Raw genomic sequence first — 23,519 nt, 5'->3', positions numbered from 1 at the left:
GTTATCAGCCTAAATTTCTTGCAAAACAGGCAACATTAATTTAAACAGTTGGGAGGATCACTAAGGCAACAGTAATAGAGGGTCATGGGAGTACCAAATAAACAGATGAAACAAGCTTTGCTTTTCATACGTAAAAAGAACATAAACATGCATGTGGCAGAACATCGCAATAGGTATAACAAATTGCACATTATGAGAAAATCACTCTCCCTAACAAAGATAGGAGAGTTAAAAGGATGGCACAGAGAGGACACAGACGTATGCACACAATCCTATTTAAACACTGGTTTTACTTCTCCTCTCCAAAATGAGCTGCTGAAAAGCCTTTTTGCAAACAGAAAGACATCCGAAGCTAGGATCAGTTCTAAGAGCTCTCCAACCTTTCACAGTTCCTGACCAGAGGAATTGTTTCTCTAGTTTTGTAAGTCTAGGTCAGCTCCTGATAAACTCCTGTCTCAGTCACACGAGATCCAATGCAATCAAACAAACCTCCCCAGCCTACCTTCCAAAGGTTTGTCCAGGAGAAAGGGGAGTTCCAGGGGTTGGGTGTAGTGCTGGAAACTTCTTTGGTACTGAACAGCCAGATGGGAGATGCTGTTGCAGAGAGACGCAGGTGAAAATTTTCACAATGTCTCCTCTGCTGGTAGAGTCCTAAAACAAGAGCGGGTCAGGTGTGAAGGACATGTTAGTGGGGGAATAGCCAATCCCATTTAATATGCACAGCCCCTAAGAAGATTAAATAGTATTGTGTAGATTTGGGTCTATCTCTGAAGCCAACACCTTTGTCTGCTATCACAGGTTATTCTCAATGTGAGGGCAGGTGATTATCTCCTTCACAAACTACTGGATTGAAGCAGTAGCTGTGGACAAGGATCACCCTCACGGCACTGGCAGGGGGTAAATCACACATAGAAACACTTTTAAACAAGGCACATGGAGCTGCATTTTGAAGCATCTCCTGTGGCTGACAGGCCAGATACCAGACAAGCAGCTCTGCTGGCCTTTGCCACAGTATGTATCTACTTTGCAACGCCAGAGAGAGGTTTAAAACTCGTTGTCTCCTGGAAGAATTCCTCAGGCCCTGTACCAGGGGCACCAAGGAAGAGGGAGAGAGCAGGGACCTGCTGGGCACAGCAACCTGGGGATGGTTCTTGTGACTCTTCTGTGGCACTGATATGGTGCAGCTCCACACGGTAGGAATTAACAACATCCCTGGCCAAGGATTTAACAGCCACAACAATCTAATCATCAGATTTTTCACAGGTGAATTAGAAAATTATGATTTGATTTTGGGTCCTTCATGCCAAGAAGGACACTGAGGGGCTGGAGCATGTCCAGGGAAGGGAACGGATCTGAGGAAGCAGCTGGAGCACCAGGAGCAGCTGAGGGAGCTGGGGGGGGGCTTCAGCCTGGAGAAAAGGAGGCTCAGGGGGAACCTTCTGGCTCTGCACAACTCCCTGACAGGAGGGGGCAGCCGGGGCGGGGTCAGGCTCTGCTCCCAGGGAACAGGGACAGAACAAAAGCAGATGGCTGCAAGTTGCACCAGAGGAGGTTTAGGTTGGATATTAGGGAAAATTTCTTCACTGAAAGGGTTGTCCAGCATTGGAACAGGCTGCCCAGGGCAGTGGTGGAGTCCCCATCCCTGTAGGGGTTTAAAAGCTGTATGGATGTGGCACCTGGGGACATGGCTTATGGTGGCCTTGGCAGTGCTGGGGGAATAGTAGGATTTGATGATCTTGGAGGGCTTTTCCAGCTCAACTATTCCGTGACTCTATGATAATTTTAAAGCAAACTGTTGTCTGAACACACTATTTCGGGAATACATCACTTTTGCACTGGAGTTTATTGCCTCTCGCCCCACCTCACTCCCACACGTATAGAACTGGGAGAAGGAGCCGCACTGCCCAGCCGGGATGCTTATCCATAAACCCCTCTCCACGCATAGCGGTTTATTTTATGTGGGCACCACATTCCCACATCGTGGACATCCAACTTTCCCGCTTCCCGTGCGGTCTCAGCCCTCATGGGCTTAGTGAGGCGCGGCCCTTCCCGCCCGGGTCGCGCGTTCCGGGGGGACGCTTGCCATGACGGACGCATGGCGGCGCGGCGGCCGGGGGTGTGCAACAGCATTTCCCTTCCGCTGCCCTCCTCCCAGCCCGCTGCCGCCGCACAGCCCGGGCCATCCCGGGAGCGCTCCGGGGAGAGGCCCCGCTGAGGGCGAAGGGTTGTAGGGAGGGCTGGATCCCTGCCGGACCGCCCTCGGAGCGGCGGGGCTGCGCCCTTTCCCCAGCGAGGCTCAGCTCCTGCCGTCTCCAGGCCTTGCTCTGTACCCGGCTGGAAATGCTGTGTGGGGTTCACCGTGCATTCACTTAATCTGTGCTCAGTCCCACGTTTTGAGGGGGAAAAGGGTAATTGTCGCTTCTCCACGGGGTGAGCGTGAAGTGGCTCCACAACTACAGCTTTGGTAATGATTTCTGCCTTTTCCTCCCGCTGCAGGCAGGTGATCCCGGCTGATCCCGTCCGTGAGGGCGGCGGAGGAGCAGCTCGCCATGCCCACGGTGGTGGTGATGGACGTGTCGCTGTCCATGACACGGCCGGTGTCGGTGGAGGGCTCCGAGGAGTACCAGCGCAAGCACCTTGCTGCCCACGGGCTCACCATGCTTTTCGAGCACATGGCCACCAACTACAAGCTGGAGTTCACGGCCTTGGTCGTGTTTTCATCCCTCTGGGAGCTGATGGTGCCCTTCACAAGAGACTACAACACGCTCCAGGTAGGGAGTGTGAACACGAAAGTAATAAACCGTCAACGTCTTAAAATAATCAGCCAATTGCACCACCAAAGCACGGTGGAATTGTGTGATTTGGTATCGTCTTGTGCACACGTCTTGAATTGAGTGGGTTTCCCTTATTTTAAGGGTAGGTGAAATCAGTGTGTTTGAAACATTTTGCTGTTTTGCAAATTGTACTTCTGCAGGTGAGCACTGGAGTGTGACTCGTTGACTTTAAAATGGGATGGAGGAAAGGGCTGTCTGATGAAGCTCTACAAGTGATTGGTTCTTTGATGGCCCTGTTTTTATGTGTAGGTGTTGGTTTGCTCCTGATAAACGATGCAGCTGACAGGACCATTTAGAAAGGCTTTGAGTCAAGTGATTTGGTGGAAGGAAGGTGCTGATGAGAGTGTGTAGCAGCGAAAACAGTGCAAGTGTGAGAGTAAGTGATTTTAGGCCTCACAGATGTGGTAGAAAGTTGGGAGGAGGAAATGGAAAGGAAAAAGTCCAAGAGGGAAATTTCACGTGAATGCAGTAAGGCACTGGAGCCTCTGAATCCAGCAAAAATTGTACATTTATATCTGACCCTCATATTTAGGAGGAAATGACACATTGCTGTCACAGGGCACCATGGTTTAGATTTGTCCATTGGACAAAGAGATTTTAAAGGCTATTTTCTGTTATGTTTGCAGTTTAGCAGCTGAGTGCCAGTGCATCTTCTCTGATTTATTTTCACTTCCCTAAGAGCTCACTGGAGGAATTTTGCAAGCTGAGAGCCCAACCAGGCTCCTTTAGCAAGTTCATCTCACAGCTGCACGCTGGTGATGCTGTGTTAAATGTGAGGTTTTCACTTTAGGAGAAAAGCTGGTTTATGGATCCAGATGCGAGTTTTGGGTTTGTTACTCTGCCAAAGAGTTTTTGTGAGACAAACTCCTTGTGGTCTCTGAATCTCTGAGGAGTTTGCTCTTGCACCTGCGAGGATTTTCTCAGCTAAATGTTTCCCGTTAGATATTGCCACAGGTTTTCACTTTTTTAAGACATGGGAAGGTGTTTTTTCATTCTTAAAGAGCTGTGTTTATACTACAGTTCCTTCCACATCAGCTGTCATTGCCTCATGATCTCATTCATCATTTCTTACACCTTTCTCCCTTTTTATTTCTTTGTGTCACAATGGAGCTGTGTTACCCTGCAGAGCAAAGGTGCTGCCTTAGCACAGAGCCATGAGTGACTGTTGGGTGTCTTCTGGCAGGGATATTCCCCCAGCAATGACTGTGGTGTTTGTCTTTGCAGGAAGCCCTGAGTAACATGGATGATTATGACAAGACCTGTTTGGAGTCGGCACTGTTGGGGGTTTGCAATATTGTCCAGCAGGAATGGGGGGCAGCAATTCCTTGCCAGGTATGGCTGATTTCACTGTTTTAAGTTGACTGCATATTTAGTTATCCCTGGCAGGGAGATTGGAACTTGGTGATCTTCAAGGCCCCTTCCAACCCAAACCATTCTGTGATTGATTGATTCTATGCCTGTGAGTTGCAGATAGAAATGTAAATGTAATTTGGAAGCTTGGAATACTCTCAGGCATGCTGGTGCTGCAAAAACACAAAGAATTAGTATTTTGGCTAAATCTGGAATATGAACAGAAGGTGTTCTTTATAAAAATATTCAGCAGCAGGAAAAAATGAGGCTGTTTCCTGCCCAACATGTTATTGTGGTGCAGTGGATTATAAAATGTGGCTCAGGAGCACTGTTGTGCAGGCCTGGTGTTTGATGTGGATGCAATCTGCTGTCCCGGGAGCCCCACTTCATTTGGAAGGGGTGTAGTCACACGTGCATGAACCTCTCCCCTCCAGTCCTTGATGGTTTCCAGGGCTTGTAACAATTCCAGCTCTCAACCAACAGCATGGGGCTGCACTGAGTGTGTTTTGATCTGACTTCTTTCCCAAATGAGTCATTTGCCATGCAGCTGCTCACACACTCCATTCAGCCCTCAAAGCTCTCAGCCTTCCAAATCTGCTGCCTCTTATGGCAGAGTTTGCTTTTAACCCTCGGTTTTCTGAGACACTTTATTTAAGTTCAGTAATTTTGCAGCTCAGTGAGCTGGGAAGATGCCTGAAGCAATATTCCTTAAGGAGAAAAAGGAGAGAGGCTTATTGGTTAGGCAGTGCTTCATCATCTAACACAGATAAAAGGCACCTTGGGACAGCAAAAAACATTCAAAGCAAAGAACAAGAAAGGTACGAAAACCAAGCAGAGATAGACCTCAACAATTTGGTCTCTCATTTGTGTCATGGCTCATTTTACTGGCACTTCAGGTGCTGGGGTGGTGAAGAGCACTGGGGAATGTACTGTGCAGTCTTGGAGTAGTGGAAAACATCACTGGTGAGCAACAGTTCTGAGGAGACTGCGAGAGCGACTGAGGATGAAGAGCGAATACAAATCTGGATGTAGCAATTACACATGGAGGTCCAATTGGATTTGATTTTCCTTACCTAGCAGCCAGAAATTCTGCTTGCAGTTGCCATGCAGCATTGAAGGAGCAGCTCTTTTACTCCTCTGGAAGTGATTGGGTCACAGCTGAGTGTAAATAATCCCATTATTCAGTGTAACCTATTAGGTTTCCACAAGGATTGACTCTGGATGTGCAATTGAACGGAAAAGTGTGTATTCTTGCTGTAGTAGTTCTGCTGCAAAATGTGAGCATACTGCAGCTGTATTTGCAGCAGAACAAAGATCATTAATACTACACTTTTTAAGGTTTCTGTGGCTTGTAGTGGAAGTTGAGTTGCTCTCCAGATTCCGCAGAAGAAATAGCTTTATCTTCCATCTGAAAATTGACCTGGGATTCTTGAGTCCAACAGCAGCAGGCTGGTTTTTGGCTGTGTAGTCACTGTGCTTCTAGTGTACACTTAAAAATGAAATGTATGAAGTCCAAATTTTAGTGCAACTGCCTGATGCCAAGAAAATGTTTATTTGCCGTGCACACTTGTGTAAATCACAAGGGTTCAATCTTCAATTTCTCATTTATATGGGTTTTTTTCTGGAAGTTTTACTCAAAGTTCTTTCACCAGGTCAGTGGAGGAAATCCGGTGGGAGCAGGGATTTTCAGTAGGAGCACATGCTGCAGGAAGGCTCCTACAGTGTGTGGGTGTTCACGTGCCCCTTGCAGCTGGAAGTGTCTCACCTGTCCCCTGTCACTGCAGATTGTCCTGGTCACCGACGGCTGCCTGGGCATCGGCAGAGGCTCCCTGCGCCACTCCCTGGCCACTCACAGCCAGCGCAGCGAAAGCAACAGGTTCCCACTGCCTTTTCCGTTCCCATCCAAGCTCTATGTCATGTGCATGGCCAATCTGGAAGAGGTGATGTCTTATTATGATGTCTTTGTTGCATTGGATAATTGTTGGTCTTTTTGTTGCATTGGATAATTGTTGGTCTTCTCTGAACTAACGACCAGGTCAGCACAAAACATGTGTTGATGTTCTTGTGCTTAAGGTTTAGTTGACATTCTCGTGCTTAGTTATTGGTGAAAGATAATTTAAGGTTTATTATTGCACTATTATTATCTACTGCTCATGCGTTATTATCATAATCTTTATAAATCATGTCAGTTTTTCCCTGGGGAATATTATGGAATTTTAATTTCTCCATTTATATTATTACTGCATTAATTACGTTGAATGCTTTTGGGGCTCTTCTTAATCTACAGTTAAATTCTTGAATAAATGACTTGTTGCAAAGATGCCCAGCACTTAAAACACAGTAGCTGTATGTAGAAATGTGAGAGGGCAAAACTAAAGTCTCTAAGCCAGTGTTCAAACCAGCTTCCCTTAGTTTTGAAGGAAAGGTGTCAATTTTCTTCCTCCTTTCTTTCTCTTGCAAATTTCAATCCCGGCTTTAAAAACATTCACAGGAGTTAGAATTCTGCTGCATAAGCACTCTTTAAAAAGAAGTCTATTTGGCTAATATTCCTTAGATTAGGTTTCATTAACAGCATTGCTTTTGTTTTGACTCCGCTATTCTCATGTCCTTCACAGAAGGGTTTTCTGCTTAGGTATCAATTAGATATCTCAACTTCATGGTCTCTGTCAAAGATGATCCTTTTGATTAAGCTGGTGGATTGAAGCACTGTTTATATATCAAAATAACTGGGAAAATATTTAAAATAAATCTTCTATTTCTGATAAGTAATAAGAGAACATTGCCTGGGAGACAAAGAATGTTGGTTTATTTGGAAAGGAGAGAGATAACAAAAAATCATGGGAGCATCCAGTCAGATGCTTTTTGCTGTGTTGTGCATATTTTCATTAAAAATACTGGTTAGTACAAAAGAGGATAAAAAGATCACTCAACAAAAATATTTCCCTTTATTTTTTTGTAGCTTCAAAGCACAGATTCCTTAGACTGCCTGGAACGGCTCATTGATTTAAACAATGGGGAAGGACAGATTTTCACCATTGATGGCCCCCTGTGTCTGAAGAATGTGCAGTCCATGTTTGGGTGAGTACACTTGTAGATAACAGGCCTTTGGGAATGTTCCAAGTTAGTATCTTGAAAGGAAAACAAATATAATAAGAAATCTGGTGATAGGAGATGTTCTGATTAAACTCTTTTTAAAAATTATTTTATGATCTTGTTAACTGTAATTTCATCTTGGCCTTCACTGGTTATGGTCAATACTTATTTTAGTCATTGTAACCAAACCATAGCATCTGTTTAGGCTTGGCAGATAGAACACAGTAATTTCCGTAATTATTGTTCATTTGCCATCAGTGGGATAATGCTGCTTTGTTTCATAATTTAGCAACACTAGAACTATTGAATTAACTGTAATTATAAAAGGTTTGGGAGCTAAGTTAGTGTGCTTTAGACAAACTATTTTCATTTTATATGTATTATGTTTTCCTTAATAACTGTGTTTTAGAAAGCTAATAGACCTGGCTTATACACCATTCCATGCTGTCCTCAAGTGTGGCCACTTAACATCTGATGTGCAAGTATTTCCCAGACCAGAGCCTTTCATTATAGATGAGGAAATAGACCCCATTCCTAAAGCAATTAATACAGGTAACAAATCTTTGATTGCTTTTTTACTAAAATCAATTTGATTTCTGCCCTTTCACTACCACCTCTCATCCTGTGTAGTTTTGCTTCATCCACTTTGTCTCTGCAAGGATCAGTCACTGGCTGTGTAATTTTTTGGTGTATGCGTGACACCAGGGGACAAAAATATCATCCTACTTCATCCTTGTGTGCCTGGAAAAAGGACTGGAGTAGCACAGAGGCACTTTCAGAGCTCAGGGTGCAAATTTCTAGGGGTAGAGTCTGGAAGACAGCCACAGGCTGCTTTCCATGAACACCCTCATAAGCTTCAGGGAGGAGGAATTATTTTTAAAAACAACTGTGCAAAGAAAAACCTTCCCAGCCCTCCCATTAGTGGACATAGCTCCCATGAGCAGCAGGCATTTGGTTTTTCTCCTTTGGAATTTAGAAGACAGCAATGGATTGTGTACAGGGTAAATATCAAGGTGCCCAATTCTGTAATTGTTCATCAGCACAGCTTGTGGGCAGCAGTATGTGTATGCTGAAAGTCATGTTCTCATCTTCAAAAGTTGTGTGTTTTATGTATTTCTAACTTACTAACACCTTTACACCAGTTGAGTTTGGGTTCTCCTGTGCTACCTGTTGTCATTGCTTCAGAGAACCTCATGGTGCAAGAAGTGGTTATGTTAAATTGACTCTGAATGCACTTCAGCTATTTCCAAATATGACTTAAACTGTCTTAAATATGATTAAAAATCTGTTGTTTCCCTGCAGATCTAGAAATTGTTGGGTTTGTAGATATTGCTGACATTTCCAGCCCTCCTGTCTTGTCCAGACACTTGGTACTGCCCATTGCACTTAACAGAGGTGAGCAATATGGGTTTATTTCAGCAAAAACTACTGTAAGCTTTCCTTGTAATGTGGTTTAGACTGGAAGCACAGGTCTTCTGCTTTATCAAAATACCAGATGTCATATTTGTGTGAATGCATTAAAATTAAAACCTTGACCACAAGCTCTCTTATTTTGCATACTGTGTTCTTTGGGAAGTTCATAGAGGGACCAGGGTGCTAACAGCATCATTATTAATAGAACATGCTAAACTTACAGTTTGGAATAATAACGAGCCATGAAATATGTGGTGCAAGATGAATATTTAATGTCCTTGAGTACAATGCAGTGGAATATTTATGTATCATTATTGTGCCACTTTGCCCAAGCAGTTCATTCTGCAGCTGTTTGTTCTACGAAAGTATTAATTAACTCTTGCAGGCGGACAGTAAAGGGTGGTGTCATGGAAACAGAGCTCGTGTGTTTGAATTTATTCTCTTGTTCTCTCTTTGTTTGCTTTTATTCTTCCCCAGAAGGGGATGAGGTGGGACCTGGGATCACAGATGACACTGAAGATGAGAATTCAGCTAATCAGATTGCTGGGAAAATCCCCAACTTCTGTGTTTTATTACATGGCAGCCTGAAAGTGGAAGGCATGGTGGCTCTCGTCCAATTGGGGTATGGAGCTGGATGTCTGCCTGAAAAATCTCTTACTTTGCTCATTTAGGCTTTATTTATAAATTAAGCTTATTTATATCTGTATTCTGTGCAGAACTCTGCACTGCTAGACAAAGCTGTGCATTTTTAATTGCAGATTTGTTTCTGTCAGTACAAATTGCAAACATTGAGCCTCCACATAGGGAGAGGGAGGCACATTCTAGGCAGAGAGGTGGAAGTTTTTAAGCCTTTGTGGATTTGCTCTTTCCCCCAGGCCAGAGTGGTATGGGATGCTTTATTCACAAGCTGATAGCAAGAAGAAGTCAAACCTCATGATGTCACTCTTTGAACCTGGTCCTGAGCCCCTCCCATGGCTGGGGAAGATGGCACAGCTTGGCCCCATTTCAGGTACTGGTCACTCCTCTGAATAACTCTTACACTCAGTGTTGTGTGAATGATCTTGCCAATTCTTAGTTGCTAAGTCTGTATTTTCTTTTTTCTCCCAGATGCAAAAGAAAATCCTTATGGGGAGGATGACAATAAGAGCCCTTTCCCTTTGCAGCCCAAGAACAAGCGCAGCTACGCTCAGAATGTCACTGTCTGGATCAAACCCAGTGGCCTCCAGGTAATGATCCAGGTTCTGCTGCTTTACCTGGAGCAGCAGGAACCATCTTAGCAGGAATTGCAGTCTGTGCATGTCTTGCCCATTTAATGTAATTGCTTTATTGCTTTTCTTTCAATTTTATAAACACTGCCTCTTTACAATGTCATGATTAAAATGCAATCAGAAAGCATAGCTTGTTTAATGAGAGCTGTGTCTCCAGTGGAGCATCTGGCTTGGTTTATTGGATTTAGTATAATTACCAGTTATGTTTCAGCCTTTGTGAGCTGCAGTCTTGTCAATGGTCAGGATAATTTATCCATAAAGAGTTGGGGGTTGTTCTGCAGCTTCCTCCAGAAGCTGCCACGGCTTTTGTATTTTTTTTTCCTCTTTTCTGCAGACAGATGTACAGAAGATCTTGAGAAATGCAAGGAAACTCCCTGAAAAAACACAAACCTTCTATAAAGTGAGTAACATTCCAGGCGGGCCTAAGTTTGATCCATAGTGATGGTGGTGCATTTGACAGAGGAACCACCCTGTGTGTTCTGTGTAGGCTTGTGGTGCTCTGCAAAAGCTTAGACTGGTTTGGTGAGACAAGGGGGCTGATTTCCATGCTCTGCCACCACATTTTCTGGCGGGGTGGCAGAGATGTGTCATGTTTACAAGTGCCCCTCATGACCCCTGCTATTTCTGTGCTGTTGTCCAGGCAGAAATAAACTGAGGGATCAGAGAGCAATAGGAACGCAGATGTCATTCTGAGTCTGAAAATGTCTCTTCCATTTTATCTACAAATGAAGCAGAGAAACACAAAACTCCAGGCACATTTGGCCACACCATTATAATCCATAACCAGACTATAGCTGGAGGTAATTATTCCTCTTGCAAGCTTAGTGCTGAAGCAGTTTGGTATTGCAGCCTCCAGAGACTTGAAGAATGAATACCCTGCCTAAGTGCACATAAGCACTGTTCAGTTCAGAGGGAAGAAAAATCAATGTATCTGCATTTTACTGGACACTGCAGTTAAAGACAGCAGTCAGTCAGTGAAGCCTGAGCTGGAGCCCTGCTGGGACACAGACAAAGCAGGCAGGTACAATAGCCGAATGCACAAAAGGAAGAAGTGGAGATTTATAGGAAAGGATCAAGGGAAAACCACTGTTTAGTTGTGTCACTATCATCGTCAGCCCTGAAGCATTTTCTGTCTGTGAGCAGCAGTGAGTAACGTCACCTTTACAAACAGATATAAGAAACCCAGGTTTGATGTCAAGGCTTGAAGTGGCTTTAAAAGGGGTTTTGCGTCTTTGCAGGAGCTGAATCGTTTACGCAAGGCAGCTCTGGCCTTTGGCTTCCTGGAGCTGCTGAAGGGCGTGGCAGACATGCTAGAGCGGGAGTGCACCCTGCTCCCTGACACGGCACACCCTGACGCCGCCTTCCAGCTCACACATGCAGCTCAGCAGCTCAAAGTGGCAAGTACTGGAGCCTCAGAATATGCTGCCTATGATCATAACATTGCTCCTCTGCAGACAGATTTTTCCAGTAGCAGCACTGAGAGAATGTGAAGTCTCCATTTTGGGAGCTTCTCTAGATTAGGGCTCAAGTGGTTCAAATTTTCTTCTGTTTACTTTTTAGGGCCTGTTCAATCACTGTTTTAAGAACTTCCTATCCAAACAGGGAAGTTTTGCATCAGTGCTCTCTAAACAAACGTAGCTCGTTTGTGGTGGCTTTAGTCAGACCTGGAAACTGTGGAAAGTGTCCCAAAGCCAATGATGGTGTTGGATGATGGGTGGAAGTTATTTGGTATGTGTGACGAGAAAAAAAAATGCCGTTGTAGGCAGCTCTTGGCTTTTGGCCCCCCCAAAATGCAGTTACTATGTAACTGAACTCACTGGTGAAAGTATCCTAAAAGGCAGCTACTATATTTTAAACATCAACTTGATTAGTCCAAAGAAAAGGTGTGAGAAGCACCCTGCAAGATCACATACAGAGCTGATTTTGGGGTGTTGGCCCTGACTTTATGCCCAACTTGACAGTCTGTACTGAGCGTTATCACTTGCATTGCAGTGCTTATGCTTGTGAAAGTAACTTAATCTTGGGACACGTGGTTGTTTGCATAATACAAATAAAGAGTAATTCTTCATAAAAATTTAAGTTGGATTTGTTCCATTTTCATAGCAACGAGGCTGTGTGACCCAAAACACTGACCTGGTGAAGGCTCAGCTCCCAGCTGTTTATCACAAGTGAAATACCAAATCATACAAAGTCTCAGAAAGTTGTATAATTTGAAGGAACAAATAACTGAAGCAAAATTTGGTTGTAAATCTTTATTAATAGAAACACATTCTTTCTGAAGGACTAAAATTCAGTAGTGTAAGATCCATGACAACTTGCACTAGGTACCACAATTTCACTGATGAATACATACGGATTTCATAACAGAAGTTTAAATGCCCAGCAGAGAAATTAAAATATGAAAGTGATCCTTGCTGTTCTGTTACTCAGCTAATTCAACATTTTCACATACTTCAAACATAGGTACAGTGTGTGCTAACTGAAATATTGTGTAAATAGTGCTCAACTCTCCTGAGTAAAGTAGGCTGTGCTTCTCCCAAAGAGGAGTTGTATCACGGCTCTTGTTGACAGAACACAATTTGTGAAATGCAGTGTGGAGCTTGTACTGCTTCTTTGTTAAAGTCTCCTTTTAACACTTACTTCCTTTCCTCTGCAGTAACAAGCACTGAGTCCATATCACAAACCTTCTGGTGTTTGTTACTTATAATATATATAAAATAATTTTTTGGAGGGTTCATATTGTTTTACAGTAGAAAAAGATAAATAGTAACATGGCACTAAGCTAATCTCAGCTTCAGTGTCTGTTCCGGATTGCTGGCATTGCTCTGCAGTGCCCTGGGGCAGTGGCAGTTGGAAAACAACCTGTTCACAACCACAGTACAGTTTAGAGTCAACTTTCTGTACATTTCAAAACTGGATTAAAGAGGCCAGAGGAATCTGGGATAAGCTACGGGAGGCTCGGTGTGAAGAAGGACATGCTGAAATAAAGTCAGCTGAGCCAAAGGGTTCCAGGTGAGACAGCAGATGACCTGAAATGTGGGGGGAGCTTCTCTTTGTTGTTGTTGGTGGTGGTAGTTAAAGCAAGCAAACAGAAAAGGGTCCTTCAAACCCTGTGTGGGATCTCCCTTACTAAGACTTGATATGTGCTATCTAAATAATACAGTTTATTTGCCCCACTGTTCCATCCCACCAGGGGCCAGTCAAACCATACACACCAACTTCTCTGCTGGACCCCTAAATGCAGGTAGAAAAGCAATTTTGCTGCCTTGCTGAAGGCTATAAATACAGGAGCCACAGCCCTGCCAGGATGGATCAGAGGGGCCCCATCTCCCATGAGAGTTCCATATTCTCCCTTTGCATGGGTCGGATGGAGTTCTGTTGGGGTTCACATGCCAGGGGAAAGCTGGTACCTACGCTCCCTTGTTATGTTTCAGTGCTTGCTCTACCAACCAGGAAAGCATTTCTGTCCTCAGTGGCAGTTTCCTTTCCCTAATGAGTGGATAGATGTGTTGCTACAGGAATACACATTGCTATGGTCCACACAGAGCTCCTATTCTATTAAGGCTCAACTAGAAACAGACTAAGTTGGTAGCATTTAAATCAGCATTAGCTACTTCCAGTTTTAATTCTGCACCATTAATAATGCTGCAGAAGAAAAGGGGGGGTATGTGCTGCGCAAGTTTATCCCAGTGGTTGATAAACACCCAAACACTGCACAGTGGTCTCCAACTGTGCCTCCTCCTGCCATCAAGACGCATCCCAGGAACAGCACAGGCCAGCTAAGAGCATATCCCAACATCAGAAGCCCTATCTGCATGCAATATTGAAAGAGCAAATCTCCAATTAAAAGATAAAACACTATTTCTAGTTAGTGCTGCTCCACTGATTATAAGCATATCATATGCAGATAATAGAATTTCTTTCTCATATGCTGGTTGACAGGATACAAGTTTAAATGTCCAATGGTAAATGCCATGCATAGATGATGGAAAGGGAACAAAATCCAGTATAAGGGAATGTTACCTGAATTCACTATGAAATCATGAAATCTAGCGTGGTCATTTCATTTTACAAAATTCTTTGCATTACAGTGGGTAAAACCGTAAGAATTAGAGGCTTGTCTTGTCCTTAAGTGAGATAAGAAAGCATTGCAGTCCTCCTTCACTTCATCTTTCTCTTCTTTGGTCCAAGGTGCTGTTTCCTTTGCTTGTAGAGGTGACGGAAGTTTACAAATATCCCTGGAAAAGAATGAAGTGTTTAGGTAGGATGTCATTTCATCTCTTTAATGCTAAATGGCTGTACTGGATTTAAAAAGCAATAACAGAACCCAACCAACCCACCACACAACAAATTATTTAGGGGCGTGTATAGCAGTGAAAGCTCATGCAAGTGTTTTCTTGCTGGGTGAGGCAGGAGTTGCTGCACAGGCTGTTTGGTAAAGGGCTGCTCAGAAGGTTGGTTTGTCGCCTTTAAGAAGTTGTGACACCAGCTGTGCAGAGCTAAGGAGGATGAACCATGTATTTCAGGGTGAAACTCGATTGAAGGGTGGCTTTAAGCAATGTCTGTGAGCAGGAGAAATCTAGTGAAAGCTCAGTTTAAAATTCCAGGTTAGATTGCGATGAGCTGTGGTTACCCAGAGTACTGGGTGTGGGTACAAGGAAGTTAAATTTTGTTTACAAATGTAACACCAAAAACCACATATGTATGAAGCAGCTGTTCATCTTTAAATATACTATTTAAAGAGACTTCTATATTGTTTCCTGGAAAAACATGACTTCATGTTGCATTTGTGATTATACTTCAATGTTTAACTAAATTGCTTTAATTTGAAATTTTATTTAGATTGCCACTAAATCATTCCAAAGCTCAAATACCCCATAAAAGGTGAAACTAAGTATGCTATGGTTATAAATGCATGTAAAAATTATTCTTTTAACCCAAGTTTATGCTACTAATTTGTTACCAAGATCACCTTTTTGGAGGGCTAATCAGAGCTCATTGGAGGTGTGTTCCCCTCCATCACTGACAAATTTACATGAACAATCCACAAGGATAATGCTTAACCTCAAGCAATTTTGTGTTGCCATGGTCCCCAAGATGCAGGAATTTAATTTTCTCTGAAAAATCAAGTTATGCAGGGGAAACTGGCCTTTTTATTTCAATACTGAAAAATACAATTAAAGACTTACCTAAAAACAAGGCTATAAGATATATTTGAAGCACAAATGGAAACTGGATTGTGACGTTCAGTGGATTTGGCAATCCCAGACTAAATTTCCCTGTTTCACTGAAGATTGGAATGGATTGAACAATACAGACAGCTGAAAGCAGAAGGTCACCATTATTACCAAGCACAGATAAAATATACAATCACCCAGCCCACACCAACTATTTCAGCACAGTCCCTTCTTATTTGCCAGTGCTGATTAATGACAGCAATTTTGAAGGTGTTGAACATGCAATAATAGGGTGAGAAGCACCTGGCTGAGGGGGTGCAGCAGTGAGCCTGCCTGGTGAGACACTGTTCTCACACACAGCTGCAGCCCCAGGGCCTGTGCCAGGAGGATTTGCCATCCAGAAATACCCCCACCAATGAAACAGGCACAGTCCTCCCCCTACTTGGCATTGGGCAATGCCCAAAGCTCCTCCTGGCTCACAGACATGGGTTTGCAACACAGGAATAAGCTCCTGCCTGTCCTCTGCAGTGATTTACAAGATAATATCAAGACCTGGGAGCTGGTGTGAACCCAGGCCAGGCTGAGCAAGTCAGGCCCCGCAGACAAAGGTTTGGGTCAGTAGAGGGAAGTGAGCACTGGCATCCTGTGCAGCTTGTTCTTGTTCCACTTGTTCCTGCAACCTTTTGTTGCCTTTACTCCCCCCTCCAGAAAGAGTCTTTCCTCCATAACAAAGACTTCTTTTCACATCAAATTGAAAATAATATTTGATTCAGCGTGAAAGACAAAATGCTTACATTTGGTTCACCTCAAAGCAAATCTATTTATCTGTTGTTCTGTTTTACTATTTTAAGTCCAGTTACCAAAAAAGAGATTGAGTTATTTGTCCAGCCTCGAATTCATTATTTAGTAAACTGTGTTTTAAGGAGATACCTTCTGCCAAGCCCCCTAAGGGGTAGAGGGGGATCCAGATAGTGTAACGAAGCCAGGTGAGCGGTTTCCATTCAATTCCAATGCAGGAAAGCATGTAATAGGGGTACCTACAGCCAGTGCAGTGTAAAGAGAAACAAACAGTTTAAAATGGAAACTACTACTAGAATTAGTCTTGTGTATATACACTCTGTGGCCAGCACAATTCCCAGATGACACAAGAATATTCAAGGCATTGTCCCTGTGGATGACGATGGACACACGGTTGTTGGGCAGTTTACAGAGCTCAGGCCATTATTCTGAACACGGGGATGAAGGCAACTGCCTGGCTGCCTAATAAACCTTTCAAAATAACTTCTTTTCAAAGATAAAGACCTCATTTAACAATGGAAATTCAAAGCAACAAACCCCTCAAGGAATCAAGCAACAGGGCAGTATTACTTTAAGACTCCAGCCCTGCCTCAGCCTTTGGCAGATCAAGGAAGGCTGTGACAGTCCATGACTTAAGGAGCTTTTACCCTCTGGGGCCAATGCACTGGTGCCACTCTTCCAAAAAATATGAAGATCAAAATCTTCTTCACAGAGTTCTTGGGAACAACCACTTTGTTCTGTGCACACCTGGTGGAAAGGAGGAAAATCCCACCTACCTGAACAGCTCAGTGATACTCCAGAAATAAAATATGAAGAACACCACAGGTTTGCTCTGCATTTCCTCCAAGCTTCCAAGGATAACAAACAAAACGAAGTTTCTTCCAAATACCTGTTAAAGAAAAACATATTAAGGAATGTTCACGCTTCATCAAAAGAAAGGGCAAGTCCTTGCTGTCAGAAACATATCTACTCTTCACACATTTGAGCACACAACTAACTCACAGCTGAGCTGTGACCTGCTTCTTACAAGTAGGCATCTTGCTCTGTATTTAGGTACAATCCAAGGGACCCAGTCTTAAATCATCCACCCTCATTTTTATGCACAACAACCACAACCAGAATAAAAAGGGCACTGGCACCAAATCAAAATCATGTTCTTTTCATCAACTTCTTGCTTTTGTTGTCCTGCACTCTCTTACCCAGGTGATGGAAGGAGACAGACAGCCTGACACAGCCAAGACTAGGAAGCATGGATTCCTGCCTCTTGAATAAGAAATCCTCTAGTCCAGTGCCAGTGAGGTTGCATCACTTATTTTAGGACAATCTCAACATTTGTGCAAAATAAACATTTACTTTAAACTTAAGAGCAAGGAGAAGAATTTAAAAATATTACCTGCACTACAGCAGGTATCAGCGGTGATCTGACCAGTCCTATTAGTGAATTCATGATCTCCATTAATGCTAGGGTCTGACAGAAATACATCATATCAGAAATCGTGTGAAATGTGTCATAGAAGGAATCTGTAAGACACAAGAAACCAACCATTTTAGAGAAAAAATGAATTTCCATGCTCAGGAAGCTGGTGCAGTAGCACAGCTTATGATAACAGGATTCTAGCTGTATTTGAGAAAAACATGATGCATAATTATGTAAATTCTTTATAGGCCTTATCTTGAACTCACAGCAGTTGGGCCAGAAACACTGCTCCATTTCACACACAGAAGGATCAAGGGCTATTTCAGTAATTGCTTTACCAAAAAAAGCAATAGTGCTGTACCTCAACAGAATGGATTGTTCTTGCTTCAAAACCAAAATATTCTGTCCAGATCATTTTCAAAAACATTAACATTGCAGTGAACAAGACATTTTGCTTCAGCTGATTTTGTTAGAAGTGATCCTGGCAGAGCACAAGTATCATTCACTGAGTGCACAGCTGTGATTACAAGGGGACAGTATTTTCCTGCCCTTGACACTTTGATGACCTTTGAAAGGCTTTCACTGTGCTCTTTGGCAATGCATTCATGGTTTTGTTCCTAAATATGTCTCCCTTTAGATTTTGCTATTTAAAAAGTCTTAAAAACAACACTGAAAATCAACTCGAACCCTCCAATATAAATAAAATAGTGCTCATTACTTGCCTTTTCCTAAGATGAACAGTCGTACTGTCATGTTCACAAAAATCCAAGAGAATCCCAAAAACTGTACAAGGTTATACATGATTAAGTATCCCTTCTTCAGGTGTTTGAAAGCTAAAAATCAAGAATAAACACATCAGGTGAGCAGAGTACAATGGTAATAGAGCTGCAAACCAGGCTTTCTGAGAATAAAGCTTACAAGGAAAAGGGAAGTTATTGATTGTGATAAAAGCATTGTCGCGTGCACTGGGGGGTTCTGCTTTTGCCATTATCTGCCAGAACTCAATTCCTGCTAGTCAGATTTTTGACATTCCTTGGAAACTTCATTCCATTTTTATTAAATTTCTAATAGCTCACAATACAAAGATCCCCCTCCAAGACGCACCAAGTCACTCAAAACTGCTGATTAAGAGTTGAGGTTCACAAAGAGTGAACAAACTTTCTAAATCCCACTTTACCCACTAAAAAGATGCAGTTACTTACGGTCCTTTGGGACTCTGGATTCTATTTTCATTTTGTTAATCTTTTCTTCTTCCTTAAGATGAAGGATAAGGTTTTAAAGACTTACTGTAATTAGCAAGTGATTTGTTAACTATACTACTGCAAAGCTAGTGGGTTTAAAACTCAGCCAAGCAGCCAGCAGCTGGAAGGTTTAAATTTTCACCAGCATAAAACAGCACATTCATCATCTAGAAATTATAGTACAGTAAAAGCCAGAGGGTGTTAACCAGTTATCCTGCCCTCACCATGTATTTTGTTGTAGTAATTAGATGATTTTGCTGAAAAGGCCTCTGCTTTCTGTGTCAATTCTCAGTTATTACTGTGCTGTTTCTTACATGACCCACCAGCGACCTGAATGGAACAGAGAACATCCAGCCCAGGCTCTCTGCCTGCCCTTCCCACTGCTCATGGCTCCTGGCACTGCAGTGCCCCTCTCTGCTCTGTGCTAAGCTCATGGCTGCAGAGGGGAACAGGGCACTGTTTGTTGTAAAAGGGATTTGCAGGAATGTGGTCTGTTCAAGTCTTTTCCAAGTCAGTCTTGTACCTCCCCACCGCAGTAAGCTGCTCAAGCTCACCAGATGGTGTTGGGGTGGAATCCATTCCTTCCAGACAGACAATGCCCAGGACTCAACCCTTTGGGCTCCACATCACAGAGTGACATGATCCTCTGTGGATCACGACACAAGGGGTACATGCAAGGAGCCAGCACAGAGCCTCCAGTTCCAATTCTAACCAGAAATGTCCCAATTTCCAAATTCTTGCTCACAATTTGTACCACTTAAACCAACTCCACATAGAACAGCAATAACAATCAGCCTTCCAGGCAACTGCTCGTAAATGAAGAATGCAGGTTCAGGCACAGGAGAACAGCTGTCCTTGCTTTGCTGTCCTTGCACAAGCCACAGGTGCCCACAGGACTGACCTTCTCCTTCAGCTCCATTTCAGCATCTGATTCGTCCAACCAGCGGTCGAAGTCGGGCGCCAGGAAGAGTGGGCGCTTTTCTTGTTTGGTGAGCCTCTCCCACCAGTTACTCTCTTTCTTCTGCACAGTGATGTTCAGCTGCCTTTGGGTCACCCTGCACACAGGCTGGAGGCAGACACAGGAGCACACATCAGCAAAAGTCCTAAGAAACAAGCTCTGAGACCCAAGTTGATACCCAAGTTCCCCTTATCAAGGAGGCAGGGATGACACAACTGCTGCAGCACAAACATCTCTCTGCCACCCAAGGCACAGAAACAAAGGGCAGTCCAGTTGAAGATGGCAGCTGTGATGGTTGCAGGATTTGATGAGCACCCTGCCTATATCCACTGCATCCCACCACAGAGCTAGCAAAGATCTCAGCACCAGCCTTCCCAGGCAGAATTCCTGATCTTGGCTTTAGACCTTTTGCACTTAGTACTGTGAGCCACCCACCTCCTCTAACGAGCAGTAAAAATAACACTGCCAGCAGCCATACGCACATGTCTAAACAGGGGACCCCATGTGACACCTGCTGCAGTGAGAGGAGGAGCTAAGAGCCTTAGGAAACACCTAGAGACAAGGTGAGCTGATGGACCGGGCAGTGTGGTCACTGCCACCCCAAAAGGCCTCTCTACCTGCAGAGTGACAGCCCAGAACCTCTCCATCCTTCCAGCCCACAACATTGTCACCTTGGAGCCCACCCTTCTGCCACCACCGCGGCTGCTCCGCATGGCACTGCCTCTCAGACCAGCTGAAATTGCTGCATGAGCTGCACTCTTAACTGAGCACGTTACTCCAGCTCTGCTCTGTCAAGGCTGGCTGGATGCTCCTCAGACATCTGAAGGCTGCAGCTGTAATTTACAGCTACTACACCTCGTCCTTGCCTGCCAGAGGCTCTCTCTCTCACTGCTGGCCAGCCTGGCACCAGCAAGGGGAACTCATGGTGCACATCAAAATTGTGATACTTCCTGGTCCTGAACATCTGTAGTTACACAGAGTTCAGTCTGTTCTCCAGTCCCTCCACAGTGACTCAGATTGATGACTTTTGGAAGGAGGCTGTTCTGCAGAGGCAAGGACTTGCTTTCCAGGCCTGGCTCACAGCAGAGCCCGTGTCTGCCAGCACAGGAGACAGGAACAGGCAGAGACAGGCACCTCTCCCACACTGTGGGCTGGGCAGATGACAAGGCAGTCACCAGACCCTGGAACCAAGAGCTGTTCACTGTCTGCCACTCCACACCTGGCAGGAGCCACACCAGAAATGTGCCTGCAGACAGAGCCTTGAAATTTGCCCTCCGATGGTCTCGTTCCCTGTTCAAAGAGCAGATGTGAAGGGTGGCTCCTGGTCTGACTGTAGCTATCCCAAATTCGGCCAGGAATAAGCAGCACAAATCCTGCCCCAGGAGCAAAGCCCAAGTTCTCCTGTGCTCCTAACAGCTCTGAGAGGGAGGGACAGACCTCACAGCCACCTGTGAGTAACACAGAGGGACAGCTCTTTGAGCCAAACTCTTTCAGCTCAGACTGCAACAGGAATTAAGGACAGATTTCTCCAACAGGAGCCACAACATATCACAACCTAAGAAATCTGCACATGCCAGAAACATGAACTCTCCTGACTCTCTTCTTTTGTCCAGCTACAGAAGAAGCCAGCAAACATCACACTTGAGTGCACAATGTTCCCCTGATCTCCAGTCAAGACTGCATCAGACAATGCGTTGTCAGATTCTCTCATTATTTTGCTGCTTTAAATCCTTTAAAAATTTACAACTGCTGTGTAACAAGTGATACAAGCATCTACCAAAGCTAGTCCATGCGGGCACCAGCTCCAGTGAAGTGATTTGCATGAAGACAAGACAATGGCACAGAGGACTGCCACAGAGCTGGCTGTTACAGAGTTACCAGGAAAATTTAAACAGTATATTGGGAACTTTATGCACAGCTATTTTCCTTTTGAGTTTTTCAAACATTACTTTTTCTTTGCAAGAATGAGAAAAGTAAAAATACCTACTTTAGGCTCGACCGGCTCGAGGAACTCAATCTCAAATTCATAGATGTTGTCTCCTTTGGCACCATGACCCTGGGCTAAAAGACAAGACTTGACAGTCAGTGTGAGGTTCCACACACTCCACCTGCAAAGGATGTTTTGTACACAGAAATATTCAGCACTTATTCACAGCACTTTCTTCCTGCCTTCCTGGGAGGCAAGACGAAACCACACAGTAACAGGGAAGACACCAAAACGTTGCTTGGAGGACCAGATGCAGGAGTCAGCAGCTAAAGCTGCTGCCAAGTCTGCACCATGCTGGAAAAGGGTCCCTGCTGCACGAAGGCCGCGTGTGAAATTCCCAAAAGAGGGGCTCAAAAGGCTGCTCATGGATAATTCAAATCCAGCTGAAAATCTCCTGCCTTTGGAGGATCCAGCCTCTGCATGATGGAGCACCCAGGGAGATGGGTGCTGCTGGGTGTGTAGGAGGGTGATGTGGTGATGTTGGCTGTGCCAACAGCAGGAGGGCACTTATCAGGGTTCATTTATCATCTCCCACATTGATCCTGTCCCCGGAAGGACTCCAAAACCATGCACACTGTGTTTAATTTCCAGCCTTCCACACCGTAAACTGATCCCAATCGAGAACACAATGCGCAACACCCTCCTATCAAATGGCCTGGCTGCAGCTCACCAGGGAGGCAGCAGCTCCTAATGAGGCATCTTTTAAAAATCCACCAAATAAAGGAGAAAACCCTATAAAACCAGTGACAGCAGATACTCAGTACTACCCAGCCATGCTAACCAGCACCAGCTCCATGGTGCTGGAATGTGCAGCTGTCCAGCTGCAAAAAACCCATCTTTCAGGGTGAGTTCTGCTTTAGTTTCCAAATGGAGCACTAGTTCCTGATGTGGAGGCTTGATAACAAGTGCACACAAGGTCTTTGTGACAGGAAAAATTTCTGTGAGTTATCTCCAGGGTTTGGCTGGCCCGGGATGGGAAGGATGTATGGAAATACCACTGGTATTTAAATATGGGGAGGTTGGGGTTTTCTTGTTAGATAAGACAGGGCCTGTTGTGGTTACCAGGGCTGGAACACAGAGGGCTGTGGGTGGGAGTGTGGCGGATCTGAACATGCCCAGCACGGTGGCTCCTGCCACTGACGGGAACCAGGCACCCCACGGTGGGGACAACTGGGACAGCGGCAGCCCCGGGTGGGGGCCAGGCTGAGACCCCCTCCCGATGGAGCCCCTACCTCTGAAGTGCAGGACATTGTCGGTGATGGTGATGTCCGGGTTCTGCGGAGGGAGAACATGCATTTAGTTGGCAGCTCACACACCCGCGGGGGTCAGCGCACCCACCTGGGGGCTCCCGCCGGCCCAACGCCTGCACAGCTTTCCCCGGACCCCCGCGCCCCGCTGCGAGACCCTCTCGGCTGCCGCTGCCCCCGAGGGGATCCGCGGGTGACTTCCCCTCGGGGGTCCCGCAGGTGAGTCTTTCCAGGGGTCCTGCAGGTGATTTCCCTCCGGGGGTCCCCCAGGTGAGTCTCCCCCCACACCCAATCCCCCACGGGTGTCCCCGCCCGGCGTCCCCCAGGTATCACTCCCCGAGTGTCCGCAGGAGTCCCCTCCCAGGTGTCCCCAGGTCAGTATGCCCCCCGCCCCCTGCAGGTGAGTCCCCCCGGGTGTCCCCACATGTCCCCGCCGTGTCGCGGCCGTACCCGGACGTCGCTGAGGTCCACGCGCAGGAAGAGCTCGCGGTGCCGCTGTGCCCAGTGCACGTGCGGCCGCAGGCTGGGCCCCGCCATCGTCCCGGCCCGCACCGGCCCGCGGCGGCCCCGCGCCTGCGCACACCGACCCCCGCTGGGCGGGGCTCCCGCGCCTGCGCGGGCCGCTGGGGGTGGGTGGGGTGGCTATAGCCGAGCCCCCTCAGCGCCTGTGTCGGCCTTGTCGCTGACAGTCGTTGAATCACAGCGTTGTCTGGGGTGGGAAAGCCCTTCAGGATCC

General features: G+C 45.3%; 2 protein-coding genes across 2 annotated transcripts; one reads left to right on the top strand and one right to left on the bottom strand.

The window, feature by feature from the left end:
* Positions 1 to 2,148: 2,148 nt before the first annotated feature.
* On the top strand, positions 2,149 to 11,982 carry INTS14 (integrator complex subunit 14). The gene is made up of 12 exons (XM_082290557.1): positions 2,149 to 2,408; positions 2,497 to 2,771; positions 4,059 to 4,166; positions 5,969 to 6,124; positions 7,144 to 7,262; positions 7,687 to 7,829; positions 8,580 to 8,672; positions 9,168 to 9,312; positions 9,566 to 9,699; positions 9,798 to 9,916; positions 10,293 to 10,358; positions 11,197 to 11,982. The coding sequence occupies exons 2-12, from the start codon at positions 2,550 to 2,552 to the stop codon at positions 11,446 to 11,448; spliced, it is 1,557 nt and encodes a 518-aa protein (XP_082146683.1). The 5' UTR covers positions 2,149 to 2,408; positions 2,497 to 2,549; the 3' UTR covers positions 11,449 to 11,982.
* Positions 11,983 to 12,205: 223 nt separating this feature from the next.
* Positions 12,206 to 23,341, bottom strand: HACD3 (3-hydroxyacyl-CoA dehydratase 3). The gene is made up of 11 exons (XM_082291049.1): positions 23,234 to 23,341; positions 22,769 to 22,811; positions 21,537 to 21,610; positions 19,493 to 19,657; positions 18,553 to 18,604; positions 18,073 to 18,183; positions 17,327 to 17,454; positions 16,710 to 16,822; positions 16,066 to 16,172; positions 15,148 to 15,279; positions 12,206 to 14,196 (listed from the first exon to the last, which is right to left on the bottom strand). The coding sequence occupies exons 1-11, from the start codon at positions 23,318 to 23,320 to the stop codon at positions 14,120 to 14,122; spliced, it is 1,089 nt and encodes a 362-aa protein (XP_082147175.1). The 5' UTR covers positions 23,321 to 23,341; the 3' UTR covers positions 12,206 to 14,119.
* Between the last annotated feature and the right edge of the window lie 178 nt (positions 23,342 to 23,519).

Source organism: Coloeus monedula (genome assembly GCF_965178545.1).
Source record: "Coloeus monedula genome assembly, chromosome: 14".
NCBI lineage: Eukaryota > Metazoa > Chordata > Aves > Passeriformes > Corvidae > Coloeus > Coloeus monedula.
The sequence above is the reverse complement of the archived record's forward strand: the minus strand, read 5'-3'. Positions and strand labels throughout refer to the sequence as shown.

What these genes read in the sequence shown, in the direction of transcription:
- INTS14 (XM_082290557.1), top strand. Translation starts at nt 2,550, where the DNA reads ATGCCCACGGTGGTGGTGATGGACGTGTCGCTGTCCATGACACGGCCG. An exon ending in GAGACTACAACACGCTCCAG is followed by an intron (nt 2,772 to 4,058) that starts GTAGGGAGTGTG and finishes TTGTCTTTGCAG; the next exon opens with GAAGCCCTGAGTAACATGGA. An exon ending in GGGCAGCAATTCCTTGCCAG is followed by an intron (nt 4,167 to 5,968) that starts GTATGGCTGATT and finishes CTGTCACTGCAG; the next exon opens with ATTGTCCTGGTCACCGACGG.
- HACD3 (XM_082291049.1), bottom strand. Translation starts at nt 23,320, where the DNA reads ATGGCGGGGCCCAGCCTGCGGCCGCACGTGCACTGGGCACAGCGGCAC. An exon ending in AAATGGAGCTGAAGGAGAAG is followed by an intron (nt 18,605 to 19,492) that starts GTCAGTCCTGTG and finishes CTTCATCTTAAG; the next exon opens with GAAGAAGAAAAGATTAACAA. An exon ending in ATCCAGAGTCCCAAAGGACC is followed by an intron (nt 18,184 to 18,552) that starts GTAAGTAACTGC and finishes CTTGATTTTTAG; the next exon opens with CTTTCAAACACCTGAAGAAG.